The 20,339-nt window shown below is 39.5% G+C and overlaps 1 protein-coding gene across 1 annotated transcript in view; it reads right to left on the reverse strand.

Annotated features, from left to right (window-relative positions):
• The window catches only part of RNF213 (ring finger protein 213), a 98,965-nt gene extending 82,197 nt beyond the window's left edge, over positions 1-16,768 (reverse strand). The window contains exons 1-9 of the mRNA XM_088138383.1: positions 16,551-16,768; positions 15,437-15,576; positions 12,888-13,072; positions 10,423-10,579; positions 9,904-10,142; positions 7,904-8,088; positions 6,148-6,306; positions 5,114-5,307; positions 2,127-2,419 (exon numbers count right to left, since the gene is read on the reverse strand). Coding sequence (XP_087994509.1) covers positions 2,127-2,419; positions 5,114-5,307; positions 6,148-6,306; positions 7,904-8,088; positions 9,904-10,142; positions 10,423-10,579; positions 12,888-13,046 — 1,386 coding nt within the window. The 5' untranslated portion in view covers positions 13,047-13,072; positions 15,437-15,576; positions 16,551-16,768. The remainder of the gene's footprint in view (positions 1-2,126; positions 2,420-5,113; positions 5,308-6,147; positions 6,307-7,903; positions 8,089-9,903; positions 10,143-10,422; positions 10,580-12,887; positions 13,073-15,436; positions 15,577-16,550) is intronic.
• Positions 16,769-20,339: the final 3,571 nt, after the last annotated feature.

The raw sequence follows: 20,339 nt of genomic DNA on the forward strand, positions 1-20,339 counted from the left end.
CAGGTATCTGGAGACAATAGGGTTATCATGTATTTATTCAACATTTTGCCCTTGGTGACCAATTAAATCAGCCAGAATGTGACTGACCCCATAATTAAGAGAAGAGATCCATGCAGATGTGTATGTGGGGAACACCCAATAGTAAATCTTTGATTTTAATTTCAAGTTCTATAAAGGCACAATCTCTGACAAGATTCCATCTTGTCTCATATTTTATTTAATGTCTACTCAAAACCACTAGGAGAGGTAATCTAAGCATTGGAGAAGAGTGGCCATCAGCCAGCTAACGGCATCCCCCTTGCCATTTTACTCCAAGGAAACAATCACTACCCTTGAATATTGTGTAGGTTGATAATGGAATAGATTAGGCTGAACATAATTCAAGGAAGTTCAGGATACACTATTGGGCATATCTCAGAAACTGGGATTTCATTACGGGCTGCTTGCTGATCCTCCACTGTCACTGGATTCATAGGTGGCAGCTACGAAAAGGGATGTATTTGTGCAATTACAGTGGTACCTCGAGTTACGAAACCCCTTCTTTACGAATTTTTCGAGATATGACCAGCTCCGGCCCCAAAAATTTACCTCGACTTGCGAACTCCGCCTCGAGTTACGCACCAGATCCGCGGCCATTTTCCCTGCTGCCACGCAGTCGCGGCTTCCTGTGGGCGAGATCGTGGTAGCAAGGAGACGTTCGGTGAGGCTTGTGGTGTGTTTTGTGGCGTTTGGAAGGTGTTTGGTGTGCTTGTCAGCATGGCTCCAAAGAAAATGCAGAGCAGGCTTGGCAAGAATAAGGCTTTGAAGAAAAAAGTGACGATCGAACTTAAGAAGGACATTATAGAAAAGCACGATCGTGCATTCGTGTGACTGATCTGGCCTTGGAGTACAAGATGGCGAAGTCAACCATCTCGACTATTTTCATGTTTTTGTGGTTTAAAAATAAAATGCATATGTTTCAGAACTGTTTAACGGTATGTATTTACATTGAACCTTATGGGGGAAATTTGCCTCGTGGTGCGACCAAATTCGGAGGGTGGATTAGCCGTTTTTACATCGAACCTTATGGGGAAATTTGCCTCGTGGTGCGACCAAATTCGGAGGGCGGAACGGATTAACTGTATTTACATTGAACCTTATGGGAAAATTTACCTCGAGTTGCGACCAACTCGAGTTGCAACCAGAGTCACGGAACGGATTAAGTTCGTAACTAGAGGTACCACTGTATGTCCGCTGCACCAACTGTAATTGCTCCTGAGCTGCCAGGATTTGGCCACAGTTATTCATGCATCACAATTTAAGTTACTTTCTACAATCTGAAAGTCTTCAGAACTTCAACTGTTTCAAAATGTGACCATTATGACACCAGAATCAATCAATCAATCAATCAATATTTTTTAATTAAGCATTTTAAGAGGAAAAAAGGAAAAGACCCACAAAAAGACTTCAAAGAGAAGGGGGAAAAAGACAAAGCAAGAAACAAAGTGCAAGGTAGGTAAATAGGGAGTTTACAACCATCACAGAGTTAGGTTAACATTTTCAATATTTCAATGATTGCTTTAAATATATAACTAAAGTTATCAGTCATTTTTGAAATCCAAGATATGAATATCAACACAAATAGTCCCCACGTTATAAAGCATAAAATTGGGAATTACAGTAATTTCTACGGGAACAATTAAAGACTTTATATTAAGAGAAACCCAAATTTCAGATGTGCTATAAGAGTTGTAATCCAGAAATGGTTTCCCAATTGAATTAAATCCTGCATCAGTTTCACTTTTGAAATACAAAGTTGTTTTAAACATCAGAGCATACCCTTGATGCCAGAATCCTATGTGGTCCACAGTGGAACATGCGCAGAGGTGGCCTGCCTCCCGAACAATGCTCAGTGCATTCCCTGATGAGTTGCATTTCATTCCCACAATGACTGAGTCCATGTTCCGCCTTTCCTAGGCATTATATGAACTCAGTACTCAGCCCAGGTTAATAACTTAGCTGCATCATTTTGTGCCAAGGGCACTGTAACAATGAGCACTTTGCCCAGCACAGTCAAGATGATACAAACTCTATAGAGGTTTGGCCACAAAGTTCTATTTGTGTGTGTAATAAAGAGATTAGAATACCTGCTCTTCTCCAAATTGTAGCTCTTTCCATTCCTTCCGCTCTCCCTCATCTACCATTGGTTTTTTATTCACAAAGTAAAATTGCTGGAACTGCTGGAAAAAGCTTTTGATGTTAATCTGGCTCCAGGGAAGAAGTATACTGAAGAGGCTGTCCAGCATTATTCTTGCTGCTATCTGTTTCCCTTCCACAATATGCTTTTCCTTATCTTTCCACCATGGCATGCGATTCTTCATCTTCTGCCATAAACTCTCGTTGGGTTTAACACATATTATGTCATCATATTGATGCCAATCTGTTAAATAAAATATTAGAGTTCTGAAATGCAAGTTCTAGCTTGTGTGCTTAATGCAACCGCATGATGCAATTTTCAAGCCCCCCCCCCCCGCTTTTTATGGTCTCCTTCCATATTCAAACCACGTGGACACACAAATATTGTCATTTTCTTCTAACCTCTGTAGAAGGTATTTCTACTATATTCCATCCACATTCATTTTATGTTTTTCGCTGCTGGGAGGTGCTTTGCAGTACAGCAGTAGACAGATAAATAAATGTGCAATTCCTACCTTTAGGAATTAGCAATTATAAGTAATTGTAAGTAAATTGCTAAATCCAAAAGTAATGACCGCTGGTGACTATTAGCTTCCTAATAATAGCAATGATCACTAGTGACTACCAGCTTCCTGAACAATGGCATGCAACCCGTATGTTTTATAGATATCCTCAACTAGGATGAGAACAGAATTTTCTTTTTGGCTTTTAGATATCTAAATGGCAGATTGTTTTCTATTATTATCACAGAAGGCCAGAAACTATATGACCTAGTTTTTAATCTTAAATCTGTTGGAGGAATGTTGTTTCCAGTTGAATCTTGTGAGCAAGCTTAGATACAATGGCCAATTCAACAAAATAAAATAAAGTCTGCTCTTCCATAAATACAACCTGAAACTAGATCAGCATAGCTTGGAAAATGAAACACTATTATTTGGACTAGGCTAGACACTGAAGAGATTGACTGCCAGTCATATATGTCTCCAGCAGACCAAACTAGAATACTTTTTTCCTCCTTTTTTAAAAGCCCACTTACTGTCCGTTACCAAAAAAAAAAAAAATTACATCCAGTTTCCATTATCACAGCAACTAAAAATTATAATAAGAAAATCGGGGAAACAAAAATATAACTATTAAGATCTGTTGTAATCTCTCCAAAATGGTAAATTCAATGACAGAGTTGAAAGGGACTATAGAGATCATACAGTACAAGAAATAGCTCAGTGCAAAATCCTCTAGGTCAATAAGATGATTATTCAGCTCTGCTGGAAGACCTCCAGGGAAGGAGAATTTACTACTGCTTGTGACAGTTTATTTCACTGGCTGCAAATTCAGAGAGTCAGGAAGTTTCTCCTGATGTCTAATCAGAATCTATTTCATTGAAGTTTTAACAAAATAGTTCTGATCCTGCCCTCTGAGGGAACAGATAACAAGTCCAGTCCCTCTTCTATGTGATAATCTTTCAAGTATTTGAAACCCGCTATCCTATCTGCCCTCAGTCATCTATTCTGCAGGATAAATATACCCAGATCCTTTAACTACCCCTCACAGAGCTTGGTTTCTAGACCCTTCAAACGAACAGGTAGGGGAAAAATAGTGCAAGAAAAAATAAATTCCTTACTACATCAAAGGTCCCAACAAATATGCTGTTTGTGAGGTTGGGCCTTATAGGCTAGTGGTATTGCTGCTCTGAGCCTCCCTCCCCTTGTTGTGCAACTTTATCTCTACAGAGGCTGCTCAATCTCATCATTCAGTTGGTATTGGACTCCCCTAAATTATTGTTCAGGGGCATTTTAATTTGCCTTCGCTGGGGGGAGGAGACACCACTCATGGGGTCACAGCCCCACCATGACAATCCCAAATTATTATGGACCTGACCCACAAAGGCAGACATATGTTTGTTCTGAGATTTTATCTCAGAGCAACTAGACATGCTCTGAGAGTGGGGGTCCTTTGTCATAGTCAGGTCACTATGGAGTTTACAGGTAGGGAGGACTTTTGAGCGGTCCACCCCAAGCTCCTAAAGGATCCTATTAGTTTCCAAGGACACCTAGGGAGTTTTGTGAAGTTCTAGCAGGCAGTTCTGCTGAGTGGGTGGCTGGAATATTGGATTGGCTGTGGCAGATGAGAGGATGTTTCTAAGTAGTCATTGATCCAAGGGAGCCCCTTGGTTTTCCAAGGAGCTCCAGGAGATAATTCTACTGAAGGGATGTCTAGAGCAATGTTAGTATAAAATGAAAAGTGAATCTAACCAAACACAGGTAAGAGCCCAAGTTCAAGCCTACCCTGTGGCAGTAAAAGCTGTGAAGCATACTCGCTTCTTTGCTCTTCTTGTATCTGCAGAGAGCCACCAAGTAGCATTACTTAAAGTGGCTATCTAACAAGAAAAACTGAGGCAGAAGATTGTCTGCTAGGCTGTTGCAATGATTTTGCATGGTAACTAGAGGATAAAATTACTCAAGTCCACTCAGAGGTATATGCCAGCTGGGCAGACACAGCTGAGATACAAAGTCAAGGAAATAGTCATAGACCTGCTGAATTTCTGCCTGACCAATCATTAAAATAGGTGGAATTTGGAGGAAGCACAATGCCTTGTAGAGATGTATCAGGTGTACATTCCTCAAGGGCATCTCTGTCAACTTACTGGGGAAGCTGCACCTGTCAAATACCTACTTGGACACATTCTTCCACAACTAAAAATTAAACTGAACAACAAACTGAGACAAACTGAAACATATGTTTATATGAATATAAGAAAAAAAGCTGAAATAGGAAAAAACAGGAAGGACTTTTGCTATACCTGATCCAGTATTAAAAACTTTTCTTTGGACAAACTGTTCTATTCCATATTTTGGATTTTTATTTTCTTGGATACTACACAATCTCAGTTTCTTTAATATAACACTGAAAAGATTGTAATACAAGGGCAATTCCTTACCTGTACCACTTATAATTTCTGATGATAAAAGCAAGGAGCGATTTACATGTACTCTTGAAACAGGTTTGTAAATGAATTCATATGACAGTTCTTCGCCACATATAACAATGTATTTATAAGAAATTGGTTTATCCAAGTTTTCCTTAGAAATTATGATGTGGCCTTCAATCAGGTATCCATGATCTTTAAGATTCCTAGCATTTAAAACACTGTATTTTAGCAACAAAACAGAGTAACAGGCAAGGAAGCAATTTACTGTTGAGATAAAATTTTAGAGGCATATAAAATCCTGAATATTGTTCCTGAAACTGGAATGGGCTTACATTTCTTGTTAAATGTTTTAACAGTAAAAGTAAAATGCAATACTAAATCTTCCTTTTCACTTTCAAAAGTAACAGGCCTTCATAAATCACCATCAGTAAGTATAATCAAGGCTGCGGGTTTGCCCCAATTTTACAAAAGCGCAAAACAATATTAACTACCACCAGTTTCCATTCTTTGCAGACCGCATTAGGTGCAGAGCTCTGGGATCCTGCCTCTTCTTCTGCTCGTTATTAGATTAGAGGTAATGCCCCCCCTTCTCCCTACTGGAATACTGGCAGTGGCAGCTTCCTGTTGTATGTATGAAGGGCCAACGATATGAGCATAAATCACACAGGAGAGCATTTCTTCACTCCAATATACCCGCACCCTTGCACAGTGCGCAGCTTTGCACAAAGAAGAGACTGTGCCCTCTCTGTATGAATTCCATTATTCGTGAACAATTGGCAGCAAAAGTATCCAGGTTTTCTCTAACTGCCTTTCTCCTGTAATGTAAGATATAATGTGAGTGCCTGTCCCAAGCTAACTTTGCTGAAATGCAAACATAAGCGTGCGCACATTCAGAGCGAGCTAAAGTCTAACCTTGAAAAACAAATGAGGGGGAGAGCATTTGTTGCAATAAGGGCTAAATGCCTCGCATGTAATTCACATGTTAACGAAGGCTTCTTAGCCCTGGACTCGGATTACGCCAGTACGTACAAAGATACACTTACTTGGTACAGCTCAGCTCACAGACATTATCCTTCCAGTCAGCATAACCAGAAATTCCCTCTGCCCTAATGAATATTTTATGCTTGTCCGGATTTATCTTGAAGTCCTTAGATAGAACGGCGTGGAAATACACTGTAATACTATTCTCAAAATGTGTCTGACTGCAAGACAGAAGAAGAAGGCAGAAGATAACTTCAGTATTAATACTACTAAATCATGATACAGAAAACTTCCATAAAACAACTATAGATTATCATTACATATATACTCCCTGATAGATAACACATCTTCAGAGGGTGTACAAATTTTCAAAAAGTAAATGCTGTATAAAATGTGTGTAAGATAAACACACTGCCAAAATACAGTAATAAAATAAACAATAGCTTGATAGCAATAGCCACTGTGAGCTCTCTAAAATTGAGGTTAATAAAATTATCTTTAGCACGTACCTAGCTTGTAATAAAATTGCTACAGCCTTTATTTCATCTCAACAAGGAAAGCACAGAGTAAACCTCTGGCTGACCTTGAAAAGGAAAGTAGGTTTAGTGCTTAGTATTTGAATGGGAGACCACTAGGAAATCCCAGGGCTGCAAGTTATATTGGGAAATAGAAAATTTTTCACAGAAAGTGGCAGTAGCAAACCACTTTTATATCGTTACCAAATAAACTCCACAGACTGTCCAGATGATCACTAGGAGCTAGCTTGGCTCAAAGGATATTTTGCTGTAATGTACAGCACTGAATGGGAAACACTGGCACGCAAATCAGGGCTGCAGGTGGGCCTTCCTTCTTCTTGCCCCGTAGCTTGTAATTAGGCTGTGGGGGGGGGGACCTATTATTTCCAACAGAAAGCTTTTTAAAAAGCCTAATCAAAAAAGGGAAATATTGGAGGCTGCCATATGTGCTGTCAGAAAGTGCACATGTACAAAGCCAAAAACAATCAATGGCACTTTAAAATTTCAGCTACCAGAATAAAGCATTTTTCTTCAAGAATTAGGTGATGCTATTCTCAGCTGTTTGATTCTGCTAAAAACTGATTTCAGATAAAACAAAGCATTCAAAAGCAAAACGTCCACGATAAGAAAACACGGCTTCATTTTCAAGCTATCCCAGACAGGGATCCCAAACGAAAGCACCACCAAACGATCCTTCACACGGACCAGAATTCCTGATCTAATGTCTTCCAGATGTGCCACCACCCCAAACCAGCATGGTTGGGAGTCCAACTCCTCTGGAAGACACCAGGTTAAGAAAGACTAATATACACCCTTAGCAGGACTACCCCAGAACAGTCTCACCTACATTGTCAAGGGTGTCCTGGGTTTACTAAGAGCTTAATTCACAAAGGAAGATAGACATGGATATTTAGGAGCATTTATTATTTCCTTAAAATGGGAGGGGAGAGGAGGGAAGAAAGAATAATCAAAAGCACTGTAGGTATGTACACACACACACACATACACACACACAAATTGAGCAATCAACTAAAGGTTAAGCATACTGGAATTACTCTTTTAAATAGGAGGATACTTTTGATCAAGCCTGTTAGAAGCTGCATTGTTTCCGTTTTTGCGTATTAGAAAAGCCTATGAAGGAAAGATTATAATGTTACAGTTCTACTAAACCTGAAACTTCCACTTCATTCCTTGCAAATAAGGATAAAAAAGAAAATGAGGTTTTGTGGGGTTGTGTAACAACTATTACTAGCCTATTACATTAAGTGCCAACTGATATCTATGGCATATAAGTATGCTGTACCTTTGTTTGACACCAGGGACTTCATGGGTTATCTCCTGCATGCCAGCCTTCTTTCCTGACTGCTGCCTTTGATTTCCAGCAGTAGCAGAACCCCTCTTTTCCTCCCCAGACTCTTCTACGGGAGTGCATGTTTTTTCTCCTTCTTCAGAGACATTCTTCCCCATGGCTGCCTCTAACTTTGCTTTCTGTAATAAAGACATATCAAACACACACACAAATTAATCTGCTGTGCCACAATTACTTACGATAACCAGAAAAATGGAATTGTCCATTTCTGTGATGCTTCCTGTCCGGTTGCCAGAAAGGTACTCTTACTTTACACAAAAATCTCACTATCAAAAGATCCCAGAAGACTAATCTAGATAAAGTATGATCTCCTATTTCAGATCACCATATGTAACTTACGCAACAAAGAAAATGAATGTGGGCACACTTGTCACCTCACGTTCGTCCATGAGTGACAATCCTCTTTAAGCAAGCAATAGAAGAAAATGAAGTGTAACAACTTGCAGCATGTGAAGTCCTAGCAAACATACTTCATTACCTCTCTTTCTGGAGACTGCTATGGTCTTTATCTATAGAATAAAATGAATATGAGCTAGGTAAGCTTTAATCCTCAATCACAGATAGCTCCTATTCCTGACCACACAGCATGGAATTTAAGAGCTAGAGTTTTTCAGGGTAGAGATGTCAATTATGTCAATAATGATCTGCCCATCTTCAAGGCTGAGAAGTCTCCGGTAAAAAGTCCATTAAACCATGGGAAGGATAGGAGAAAGCGCTGGAATTAAGGTATGCTAGGAATAACGGGGAATTGCACCATCATATTGATATAAGGCATAAAGATTCTACTCTGAGCAGGCCATGTTTTGTTTTGGAGAGTCTTAAGCCAAGTACAAATCTAAACTCTAGTCAAGCCTTATTAAGTTCAAAGTTCCTTTCTTACAACTTTTTTCAATCATAGAAAAACAATAAATATTCAGGAGAAACATTCTCAGGAGGTTAATAAGATTCATGATATTTTATAGAAGATTGTGGGTTGGGGATCTCAAGCTGCTGCTGCTGCTGCTGCTGCTGCTGCTAAAATTTCCTTTGTTGGAGCACACTTCACCAGTCTCCAACATGCTATTTACCCGGCTAAGATGGTGGGTGTAAAATGTTGCATCCATTTCTAATCATAAGCAGTTGATTTCAGTAGACTTGGAAATCTAGATCCGTTAAGTATTCAGATATTATGTTCTTCTCCCTTGTTGTAGAACTACAGAATTTGCTACAGCAAGGGCTCCTAAACAATAGTCTAGGAAACGCTGGTGGTCTGTGAGGATGCTGCAGGCAATCCATGGTGGAGGCTTCAAAATTATTTTTAAAAAAATACCTCATAAGAATTGGCAGTCCAGTAAAATTTCTATGCTACAGATACTATGCAGGGATGACATGGATAATCACACCCATGGATATCAAATTGTCACACCTCTTACATGTGGCCTGCAAAAGTAATTGTCTCTAAGGAACATAGGATGTAATAGGATATACAAAGATTAAAGCTGTGAATCCTTAGCTATAGCAAGGATTTTAATTAAGGGGCAGAATGTATTTATTGGTTCATGGAAAATAACCATCTATACAATCTTATATATTTACTTAGCGTATGCTCTAGCTTTCCCCCTAAAAAGAGTATTCAAAGTGGCCAACTGTCAGCCTTGCAAGGTATTCCAGACAGGAAGCACGCCCAGATGAACTAATTCCACTTTATTACTAAGGTTACATTAATAGAATCCTGCAAATCTGAAAGCACATTTCTCCCCCCTCACCTTTACAGCCCAAGAAACTAGGAAGGGTCCCTTCTGAGATGTTTGCCATGCCCACATTCCTGCTGGGAGCTAAGCTGCCTTTTATCCAACAATTGCCCTGGCTGCAGCTCTTCCCGTCTCCCAAGGTCATTCCCACCTATTACACTAACAGAAAAGAGACTGATAGCACAAATAAGATGAGCAATTTACTTTTGAACCAGAAGCACTCTTTTGTCGCTTGGGCTCTTCTATAACTTCTGTTGTATTGCTGTGTCTCACTTCAGATTCAGGCAAAGATCTCTTCATTCCAGAGTTTTGATATTCAGTACTTGATCCTGTACTTTCGTCCTCAGAAGGTGTAACATTAATATTGTGATCTGAAGTTCTGTTGTCCATGTCTTCCTTAGAAACAGGATGTGTTAGACTTTCATCTGATGTGGATGTAGTCTCTGAAAGTTGACCAAGCCCAACAGAAATGGTGGCACATTGTTTCTTGTTAAGATCCATCTGTTTACCAACTATAAACTACCAACTATTCCTCCTCCATCTTCTCCCCTGGGACAGCAGCAACCACAGGTTGACTTACTGCATCATTTTTATTATTTTGCTCTGATTGGGCCTGGATTTCTGTTCTGCCCACAAATTCTTGGCCCTGATCTGCGTGGAAATTGCTATTTCTAATCTGGCCACTACTGTCACCAGTGGATGGTATTAAGTCAATCAACTTACCTTCTGAGTGTTGACTTTCTTCTAATGGGATTTTCACATCAGCCGTATTTGGTGTAAGTGAACATTCAAGACTGGATGGTGCTGAACTTAAGCTTGACAAGGCATTATGCAATTCACTATCTGGAAGAGTCTTGTTCTTGTTCTTTTTCTTGTTCTTCTACAAGGTAGAAAGAAAAAAAAGTCTATTTAAAATGGAGAAATCCCATTTTAGAGCATTACAAATAATTCAAATAGCTAAATTTATCCTTTTCTCATTAATTAGAATAGAAACTTCTAGATTTTTAGCACTTCAGCATACTGTTGGCTATATCTTTATGCTGGACTTCTAAAATCAAAATTATTTTATTTTAAACAGGCTGGAATATCAAATGTTCTCTCCCTTCTTGTGTCACAAAGCTTCAAATGACTGCAAACAGACTTTGCAAGTTTGCCTACAGTTTGTCATAAACAAAACGTAACTGCACTTAGAAATGTTTCAGAAAAAAAAAGTTGAAGTCACCCCAAGTAAGCCATGCAATAAGCAAAGTAGCAAGGACTAAGAACTGGGAGGAAAAAGGAAAGAAATATAATCAGAATCACAGAAAAGGAAAAGACTGATTAAAAGACTCAATAAAGGAAGTCAGTTACTAATATTCTAGTTTGATTGTTTATATTCAGAATTCAACCAATAGTATACTCCAAAATCAAATGTTTTCTTCATAGTAATTTGAAAGAACTGAAATACTAAAGACCTCAAGGAAACCGTATCTCAAAAAGGGAATGACATTATTCTACATTAAAATGGTCAGGATAACTAATAGCAACCCCATCTTCATTATAAGCAATTATCAAAACCATAACTGGATTTGAATATTGGACATATTTTCTCTTAAAATTCTGCAGGTTTTTCTCCACATGAAGAAAAATCTAAGCAATTTTATCATTTGTGATGACGGACTATTTTTTAAGCAAAAAAACCCTCAATACCTCAGTGACAAACTAAATACACTCAGTGTTGCTTTAAAAAAAAGCAATGTAAACTGTGAAATATTATTTCTACATCTTGCAATTTATTTTGTTTTGGACAAAGAAATCCTTTCTGCAGTGAAGGTGTTCCCCATTTCTTAGCCTTGCGGTTTGGATTCTATCTCCACCCACCAAACATACCCAATGCAGTGAATCAAGTCAATTATTTTCATTTTCATTGTAAGCAGGTGTGGCTTGTTTGAATTTAAAGACATAAGAGAATTCACATACCCAAACCACAGATTTTCACTGAAAAGAATTCACACTGGCTAGCAAAACACCTGTGTTAAGCCTCTGCAAAGCATGATGCATATTGCCCATTAAAAGCCTCCCGACACCACACAACAGACTCTCCTTGGTAGCCTTCAGAGATTAAGAAAATGAAAAGCGCAGCCCCAGAATGCAGAAATGTGTTCTAGTTGATAACGAATTAAAGAATGTCTCATGGAATCCAGTTGGCATAAACTCCCAGTACTGAAGAATGGGATATATATTTAAAGAATACACTGGGATAGGTAAAAAGTACCATATTTATTTCCCTTTAAGGAGAAAATGGAAAAAGCATTTTCTCCATTGCTTGTATAACTTTTAGAGAATCTTAACAGTTAATGCATTCTGCTGTTTCACACTTAATAAAAAGTACATGTATTTTAGTATGATATATCACATGAAAACCAGTCTTTACTGGATACAGAAATGCCAAGGGAAAAAAAGAGGCTGGGTACTTTTTTGTTTTTAATAAATATACTGCAAAGTCTGGGAAGGTCGCAAATGGCGCTTATACAGCCCCAGGACACTGCAACCATCGTAAGTGTGAGCTGGTTGCCAAGCACTCAGATCATGTGACCACAGGGGCACTGTGATGTAACTTCGAGCACTGGTCATAAGTCACTTTTAGCACCATTGTAACTTTGAATGGTCACTAGATTGTTAAGCAAGGACTACCTATAGATACTAGAGGAAACCACTGTGACCTCTCAGTTTTGTTTCAAAAATATATTCATGATCAGAATATCAAAGTCCCAAGTCTCAGAGTAGATTAACAACTCATGACAATAAGTCCTCAGATTACACCACATACTGGAAAAACTACCTGCTGAGGAATTGAGCATGGTTTACTGCCCTCCTTTAGGTATGGTTTCTCCCTTTTTTTTTTTCTGGAAGGAAGATGATCATTCTCATCCAACACATTCCAGTCATCAACATTCAGAGTTTTTACTGCCTGTTGAAAAATATCCTTGTTTTCAGAGAATTGATCTTTTAAGAGCAAAATATAAATGTTAGCTTTTAATGCACTAAATATCAACAAACCACAGGTAAACAAGTAAATGCAGTGAAAATCAATGAGCATCTCCAAGATTCCAGTCAAGAATAAGAAGAGGGAGTAACTGAATACTCTTTTACTACAAGGAGCACCAACTTTTCTGAACCAAGCACAACCAGTATCCAAATGTACTTACTCGCTTTTGGGAGGCTGAGGTGCCCTTCCCAAGACTTCCTGATGGAGACTCTTCAGACCCTCCATGTGTTTGTTCGCTCGATGGCTGTTCATCAGCAAGTGATCCCAACAAAAGGGAGCTCTCCATCCTTGGTTTTCCCTCAGGTTCCTTCTCTACCATCGAAGTCTTTTCTGCATCCCTCTTGTCTGCAACAACAACAACAAAAATGCTTTTTGAAAGTCAATGAAGCAGCAATCTGAGCTCATCTGAGAGGTAGGAATGTGAATCTCAGGGATAAATGAAGAGGAACTATTTGCTTAAGCTACTAAAACTATCAATTTTCTACTGAACCTTTTTATTGCAAAATGTATTTGCATTCCCAGGCCTGTGCCACAGGAAACTTCAACCGTTCGATGCTGAAATTGAAGTGCACGCAGTTACTTCTCTTACTTAAAAGCAACTCTGCACATAACCTAACAGGAGGTGTATCTCAAATGCTCTCCACTTCTCTAGTAGCAGCACTCTTTCAACTGGAGAGGAACATGTTAATGGTGACATTAATAGATAAATGAATTATGTCCACAAGTCTACAAATGTTATGAGAATGAGTATCACCTCAGGAGTGGTATATATTCTAAGAGGGATGTTTATATTAATTCCATTAGATACTTTAAAAATATTTGATAATTATTAATTTTCAAGAATCTCTTTTAGAGTTGAAACTTTCACATAACGCTAAGAGTTTTAATTCACCTGATTTTCAATTATATAATTGGGCATATTTCTTAACCACTTTATTGGACTGGAACAAAAATTTGATTGATTCTGTATGCTTATGAATTCAGTGGGAACTCCACTAAATTTCCAGCATTGAATGCAGTCAGATGAATCTGGATGACACTGGGTAAGAAATTAAAATTTTATTATTGTTCTCAAAAAATTATTTGGGATAATTCTTTGGGATAATCCTTATTCTAAAATGGCAGGTAATTTTTGTTTGTTTGGAAAAATGGCTGGGGCTGAAAATGGAAGTTACCTTTAATTAGCTAATTATTGATACTTTTAAAAGCTTACAGAAAGATATGATTTGCCAAAAATTACTACATGGCAATACATTTAGTTAAAATGTTTGTCAGGCACTTTTCCTGGACTAGATTGCACCAGCTGCCTCAGAAACTCCTATGGCTTTGCACATATTAGATAAAATTCAAATGATTAATTCATTTTGAAAATTAATTAATTGATTAATTCATCAGAAAATTCTTTTTTGTATCTACTGGCTTCCTCAACAGATGTTTGGAAAAGTTTGATGTATGACCTTTTTAGGCTAGAGATATAAAACATCTGAAGATATGTTAGCACACGTGCTTCAGTTACGGCCCCCGGTAGATTCTTTTTGGTTCAGTATTACAGGTAGTCCTCGTTTAGTGACCTCAATTGGGACTAGCAACTTGGTTGTTAAGTGAAAAAACACATGAGCACACTGTGCTTACAATTTTACTTCAGTTTTCCTTTGCTTCTTGCTACTTCCTTTAGCTGAACTGGGGTTCTTTCTCTTTCAGGACATCTTGGTATGGGTTAAATAAGCAAGTGAAAATAAGAGCAGAGAGATGCTGTGAAGGTCACAAATGTGAGGACTGGTTGCTAAGATTTTTTATGACTGCTGTAACTTTGAATGGTCACTAAACAAGGCAGTCACTAAGTGGGGTCTACCTATATTATGAACCAGGTTCTTAGAAGGAAGAGAAGATTTAAAAATATGTCAATGTATTGCTAAATTGTATTCCAAAAAATTGAAATTTGCCTACTGATGAAGAGCTTGAACTGTTGCCAGATTGATCATCCTGGGTTCCTCGAAAGACATTTGTATGCCAGTGCTAGAGCTTAGTTTGATGAAATGGGTCCCCTCTCAGCTTTTGAACTGGCTCTTTACTGAAATCAAGAAAAGGCTGACGAATGGTATTCTGTAGGCTCAAGTTCTCATTCACTGTGTAAAACTGAGTTGTGATAATTGTTACAAACTATTACTGTTGTATTTGCATAGCTGTATTGGATTAATATCTTGCTTTGATTTGTTTGCATTTACATGTTCCATTTTTCTTTTTAAATAGCTATATTAAAAAAAATTAAAAGCAGGCATATAAAGGTTACTGGGTCAAAAAAAAATGACTTGTGCCCTACTCTAACCTAATGTCCTCTAGGTATCAGGAAGTAAGTCCTGTAAATAACTATTTATTCTAAAATGAGAATAAAAACAGGAGTATAGAAGGAAGACTGAGGAGAGGGAGAGAAGCAAGCAAAAGGCTAAATACACTTATATTATTTCTAAACTTTTTTTTAAAAAAAACATGCTTGAGTCAAATTATTAGTACATTTCTAGTACCCTATCTTGGTAGAATACCATATTCAGGACATGAGAGCAAACTAACACAGCACGAAGAATTCTAGAACTTCCATTTGTAATTTTTCTTGCACACTGTATTTTGATTTTTTTTATTGTGTTCCAGTTTTTACTAGAAAATAGTTGTATTCCATTTAGTGATTCATGGTTGGGGCTGCAAAGTACTTACTATGCGCACTCGAAGCAGGAGCCAAGTCTTCTCCAGAATTACTGTGGAAATTCTTTGATGCATTTTGAGTGCGATAATATTTAGGGCGTTTAATGCCCTTCTTGCGTGATCGGCGACCCAGGATGAGGTTTTTTTACAGCCTGTCAGAGAGCAGGAAAACATGAGCAAAAAACGGAAGGAGAGTTATTCACACAACTCGGACGGATAATTATGTTGCGTCTGCAAAAAGCAATTAGTGGAAAAAGGAAACGCTTTCGGTACTACACGCATAGCCGCACCGCCGCCGCCGCCGCGTCCAATCAACGCCCGCTATGCAAATGAGCCGATTGCTTTCGTTTTCCTCTCCATCCACCTACTGCCGGTAAGTGCGCCCGGTCTCCCCGATGAGAAAGCGGAGTCTGCAGAAGTCCAGGGGGTTACACTACAACACCCAGCATTCCATGCAATACGTTTCGCAAAGGGTTGCAACCCCGAAACCCTTCCTTTTTGGAATAAGACGTTTCGTTGCGTGAAAACGTCACTTTCGGTTTTGAAAAGCAAGTGTCTGCTGTATTCCTCTCCTCTAACATACGGTGCAGCGTAATTGGTAGCAGCGGCAGATCCCAGAAGAGAGGAGATAACTGAGCTACCGTTTAACCAAAAACGAAAGTGTGGGCGAGTGTAGCTCTTTGATATGTTAACGAAGATGGAATCAGCTGTCCCTCATCTCAGATTACCAGTGTCACACCCAGAAGGGTTGCAAATACTGTACAGGAAGCTAAAGAACCACCACAAACCCCAACTTGGGAAGTTACTATCCTGTAAGGAAAGCGACCTTGCAAGGACGGCTACGCGGCACCGCGTTTCCCTCTTCGCCACCGCCCCTCGTTCTCCCGTGCAAGGCAGAGCCGCCCCTCCGTTTTTTCATAACGACAAAAGGACCGAGCCCCCACCCTATCACGATACTACGAACTTGCAAAAAGCCGGACTGTTTTTCCCAGCGGCAGATCCCCCCCCCCGAAGAGACGCGCGTCGTAACTCCATCCTTTAGCCGGCTACGAAAGCAGCTAACGGGACGCACCGTAAAGCAAGGCTAGTTGCTTGCAGAGGCGCATCCCGGGGGCGCGTTACTCACCTCAGCCGAGATCCAAAACGAATCCACAGGGTCAAGAGCAGCACCGTGCTATTAAAAAACCCCTTTCCTCATAGACTGCTCTGCTCCAAACGGCAGGCACAGCCAGCTGAAAGAAGAATCCCCAGCAAACTTTCGTTTCCCTCAGTTTCTTGCCGCCTTATTAGAGGATGCACAAGGTATCGCTTTCCAAACGTCACATTTGTGCCCCGCCTCTGAATTACTTCGCAGGCTACGGTAGGATCGAAGCACAATTGCAGGCGGGGACCTGACGACTTGGAGGAGGGGGAGTTTTGTTTGCTGCCTGCACTAACCGCGGGAAAGAGCAGCCCCGCCCAGCCCGATTCTCTTCAGCTAGCTGACTTTTTCTGCAGGCAGACGGCTGAAAGGGTCCCCACCGCTTCTTGCGGTGGGCTGTCCAGTAGTGAACGTGAGGAAGTTCACGCACTGGAAAGATTAGTGGACAGTTAGTTTGATGAGTCTATCCAGACAACAGATGGAGACAACTGAAGCTTCATTGCCAAGGAACCAATCCGGAGTGTGGGTTTCTCTCTCAAGTTGGTTTTTAGAGAGAGGAGAGGGCGGTTTCTTTTTGATTTTGTCTTGGGAGGCAGATTTCTGCTCCCCTCCCTCCAACAACAGAACGTGCTGTGCCTTCGAGTCAGGGTTGACTCTTGGCAGCTGCCTGAATTAGTCCCTGCGGTTTTCTTGGCAAGGTTTTTCTGAAGTGGTTTGCCCTGACCTCCTCCTTCCTAGGGCTGAGGGAGAGAGCGGCTGGCCCAAGGTCACCCACCTGCCTTCGTGCCTAAGGTGGGAGCAGAACTGATGATCTCCTGGTTTCTACACCAAATGGGCTCAAACAGGACTGGATTTAGTGAATTTGAATAGCTAAGTAGGTTCAATGAAGTTAATTGCAGTACAGATTCTGTTGCATTTCATGGACCAATATCTAGGCTATATGAACTTGCTCAGTAAAAGTGAGTCAAACTGTTTATGGGAACAAAAAAATTGGAGGTCAGATTTATACTTCTGGGCAGTAGAACAATTACATAAGTTTGTTGATCAAAGTTTAAATACAATTCACACTCTAGTAGTGTTTCTCAACCGCAGCAACTCTAAGATGTATGGACTTCCCTAGCATGCTGGCTGGGGAATTCTCAGAATTGAAATCCACACATCTTAAAGTAAGTTGAGGTTGAGAAACACAGCTCTAGTACAACTCATTATTGGTACGCCACTGATCAGTATGATTTTCCCAACTAATGTAAGCAGAGGAGTGTCAGACCTCACAAGAAATGATTGGAATTCTATTGATGTAGGCTATAATAATAGAATTTTGAAAACTGGCTTTCCTTCCTTTCTCATACCAAAGATAGTTGTAGGCAGAGTCAGTTTAAGTTGCTTTTTAGTGCTGTCTTCCTTACCTGTGCTTATATCGTGTTTTACTAACTGCTGCATTTGTTTTTCATGGCTCTCTACAATCCAAATATTTGGCAGAAACACTGCTGCAAATACATTATGGGTAGCCTTACACCTATAAAAACAAAAAATACTTGCATGCATGTTGTCTTTATGGCTGGATGTTTCTTTTTCAGAATACTTTGAAAATAAGTGCTAATAACTTTGTAAGAGGCATAAAGAAATATAGAATGCATACAAAAGTTGGAAGACAGTACTAAATCCTGGGGTACTGGACTAGCAGGTTCAGCAAACAGCAGAAAAGACATAAATTAGAAAGAATGGCAGCAATGCTAAAATCTACTGCTACAGAAGCTGCTCATACTGTCTACTGAAATAAGTAATGAGATCCAGTACAAGACCTTGGCAAACAGACAAACAGAGAAAACAATGTGTTTGATGTGTAATAACTATGGTTGTATCAAGCAGCGTAGTAGCTAGAAAGCCACAATGTTTTTCATTTTATTATGAGAAAATGCCAATGCAACATTTGTTGTTGTGATTAGCATAGCAACCTCTGTACTACATGGATTTACCGGTTTTCACCTAAGAAATACCTTTACCGAAGGTAAAGAAATTCCATTCTGATATAAAGGTCTCATCTCTGATCCCTATTAAGAAATAATTCACTGTGCTCAGTTTCCCTAATCTAATGCTGTCCTACCAACTTGGGCTAAAATGTTGAATGCTCAGGAACTACAATGTTTGCAATTAATATCCATTGGAGAAGGATTACATCCTTCTGAAGCACTGATTTCATACATAACATACCCTTAAATTTAATACAGATTCCTAAACTCATCTCTGGAATCACAAGGAGTCTGTTAGCACCTTTCCCAACTAACAACTGTTATGAAAAAGTATAAGCTTTTGTGAGCTGCACATTACTTTATCAGATGCATAGAGTGACTACACCAGTGTAGGATTTAAATTGGGGTGGAAGGGAGAGGAAGATAGGTGGCTTATGCAGATATAGATTACTTGTAAATCCAATTACAAGTACCTATCAATTAACAATTGTAATGTGTTAAAAACCTGTAGTGTTTGTTGAAATCTTCTGAAATTGCCTGAAACTTTTTGTTGTATTATAAACAGGCCAGGTTTACACAGCGATCCTGAAGACCCTTCTCACCTATCTGTGGCTGTTTGCCCTAGATACAATTTATGAGTATTCTTCAACATCCCAGGATGACTTGAGTGGAATAAAACAAAATAGGTTTCAGCCAGACTGAGAAACAAAATCACTCTCCTTTAGGCAGTAAAGGAGAGAGAAGTAGAAATAACTGAACTTCTGAAAAGCAGATTTTTGTTTTGCCCAAGATTCAACATAGATCATACTACGTTATAATTTGATTCTTCTGTCTTGAATCAATGCTCCTCCTCCCTGTTTGTGAGATGTGCCAGTTCTCTTTCCAAGTCAAAGCAGCCTCCAGAATTCAGTTGCTTAGCTTGTGGCAAAGGCGAGAGTGAAGTGTCCTGGTTGATTACGTTGACTGACAACAGATCAGAAACCATCAGCCGCTTGATTGTAGAGCAGACTGGTGTAGAACATCCATTAACTTCACCATGTATGATCACAGCTAATTCTGTGGGAGAGTCGCAAAGGAGTTAATAAAACTTCCCTCTTCTGCACTTTCCTTCTGTTCAGCTCATAAGTGTGAGTGGGTGGGAATCTTGCCTAAGTTTGTCCTTGACAGAACTGATTATTTTCTATTTTGCTTTATTTGCTTAGGTCTTTCAGCCCACTTAGGCTTTTTTTTTTTTTTTTTTATAACTGCTACGCTTGAACAATTGGCCTTGAAGGCCGACTGTTGACCAAAACATTTCCAGAGGGAATAGTCCTGAAAACAGAGGATGGTATTCCTTGTAATCTCCACAGATATCCTGTCATTCCCAGGTGCATCAGAAGGGTGGTGAGGTGTTTGAAGGCAAGCATGATTGTTCCTCTCCTAGAAATGAGAGCTAATCATTTTGCATTCCCTAAATCAGAGTAACTTGTTTGGAAGAACATCAGCTGTGGGGCCCATTTCTCTGTGCTGATGTTGCAATTTTTATTCAGTTGATGTTGCAACTTTTATTAAGTTGGAGAGAAGACATGAATTTCAGGCTGCCATTATACCTTTGTAATGGAAACATAATAAAATAAAGCTGGAAACTCTCCCCCCTTGCCTCTCCAGCAAACTCTTTTCTCCACTTCCTCCTGCCATTCTTTGCTCATGCAAAACTGGATTAGCTCCAAGCTATTGCATGACCCAAGAGTGACCATGTTCCGCTGCCAAAATTAGCCTTCTTAACATTATCATACTGAAACAATGGGAGGGCCATCAACTGTCT

Source organism: Python bivittatus, unplaced genomic scaffold, assembly GCF_059951505.1.
Source record: "Python bivittatus isolate LINGU-HERP-01145 unplaced genomic scaffold, Pbiv_v1 ctg000220_np1212, whole genome shotgun sequence".
NCBI classification, from domain to species: Eukaryota; Metazoa; Chordata; class Lepidosauria; order Squamata; family Pythonidae; genus Python; species Python bivittatus.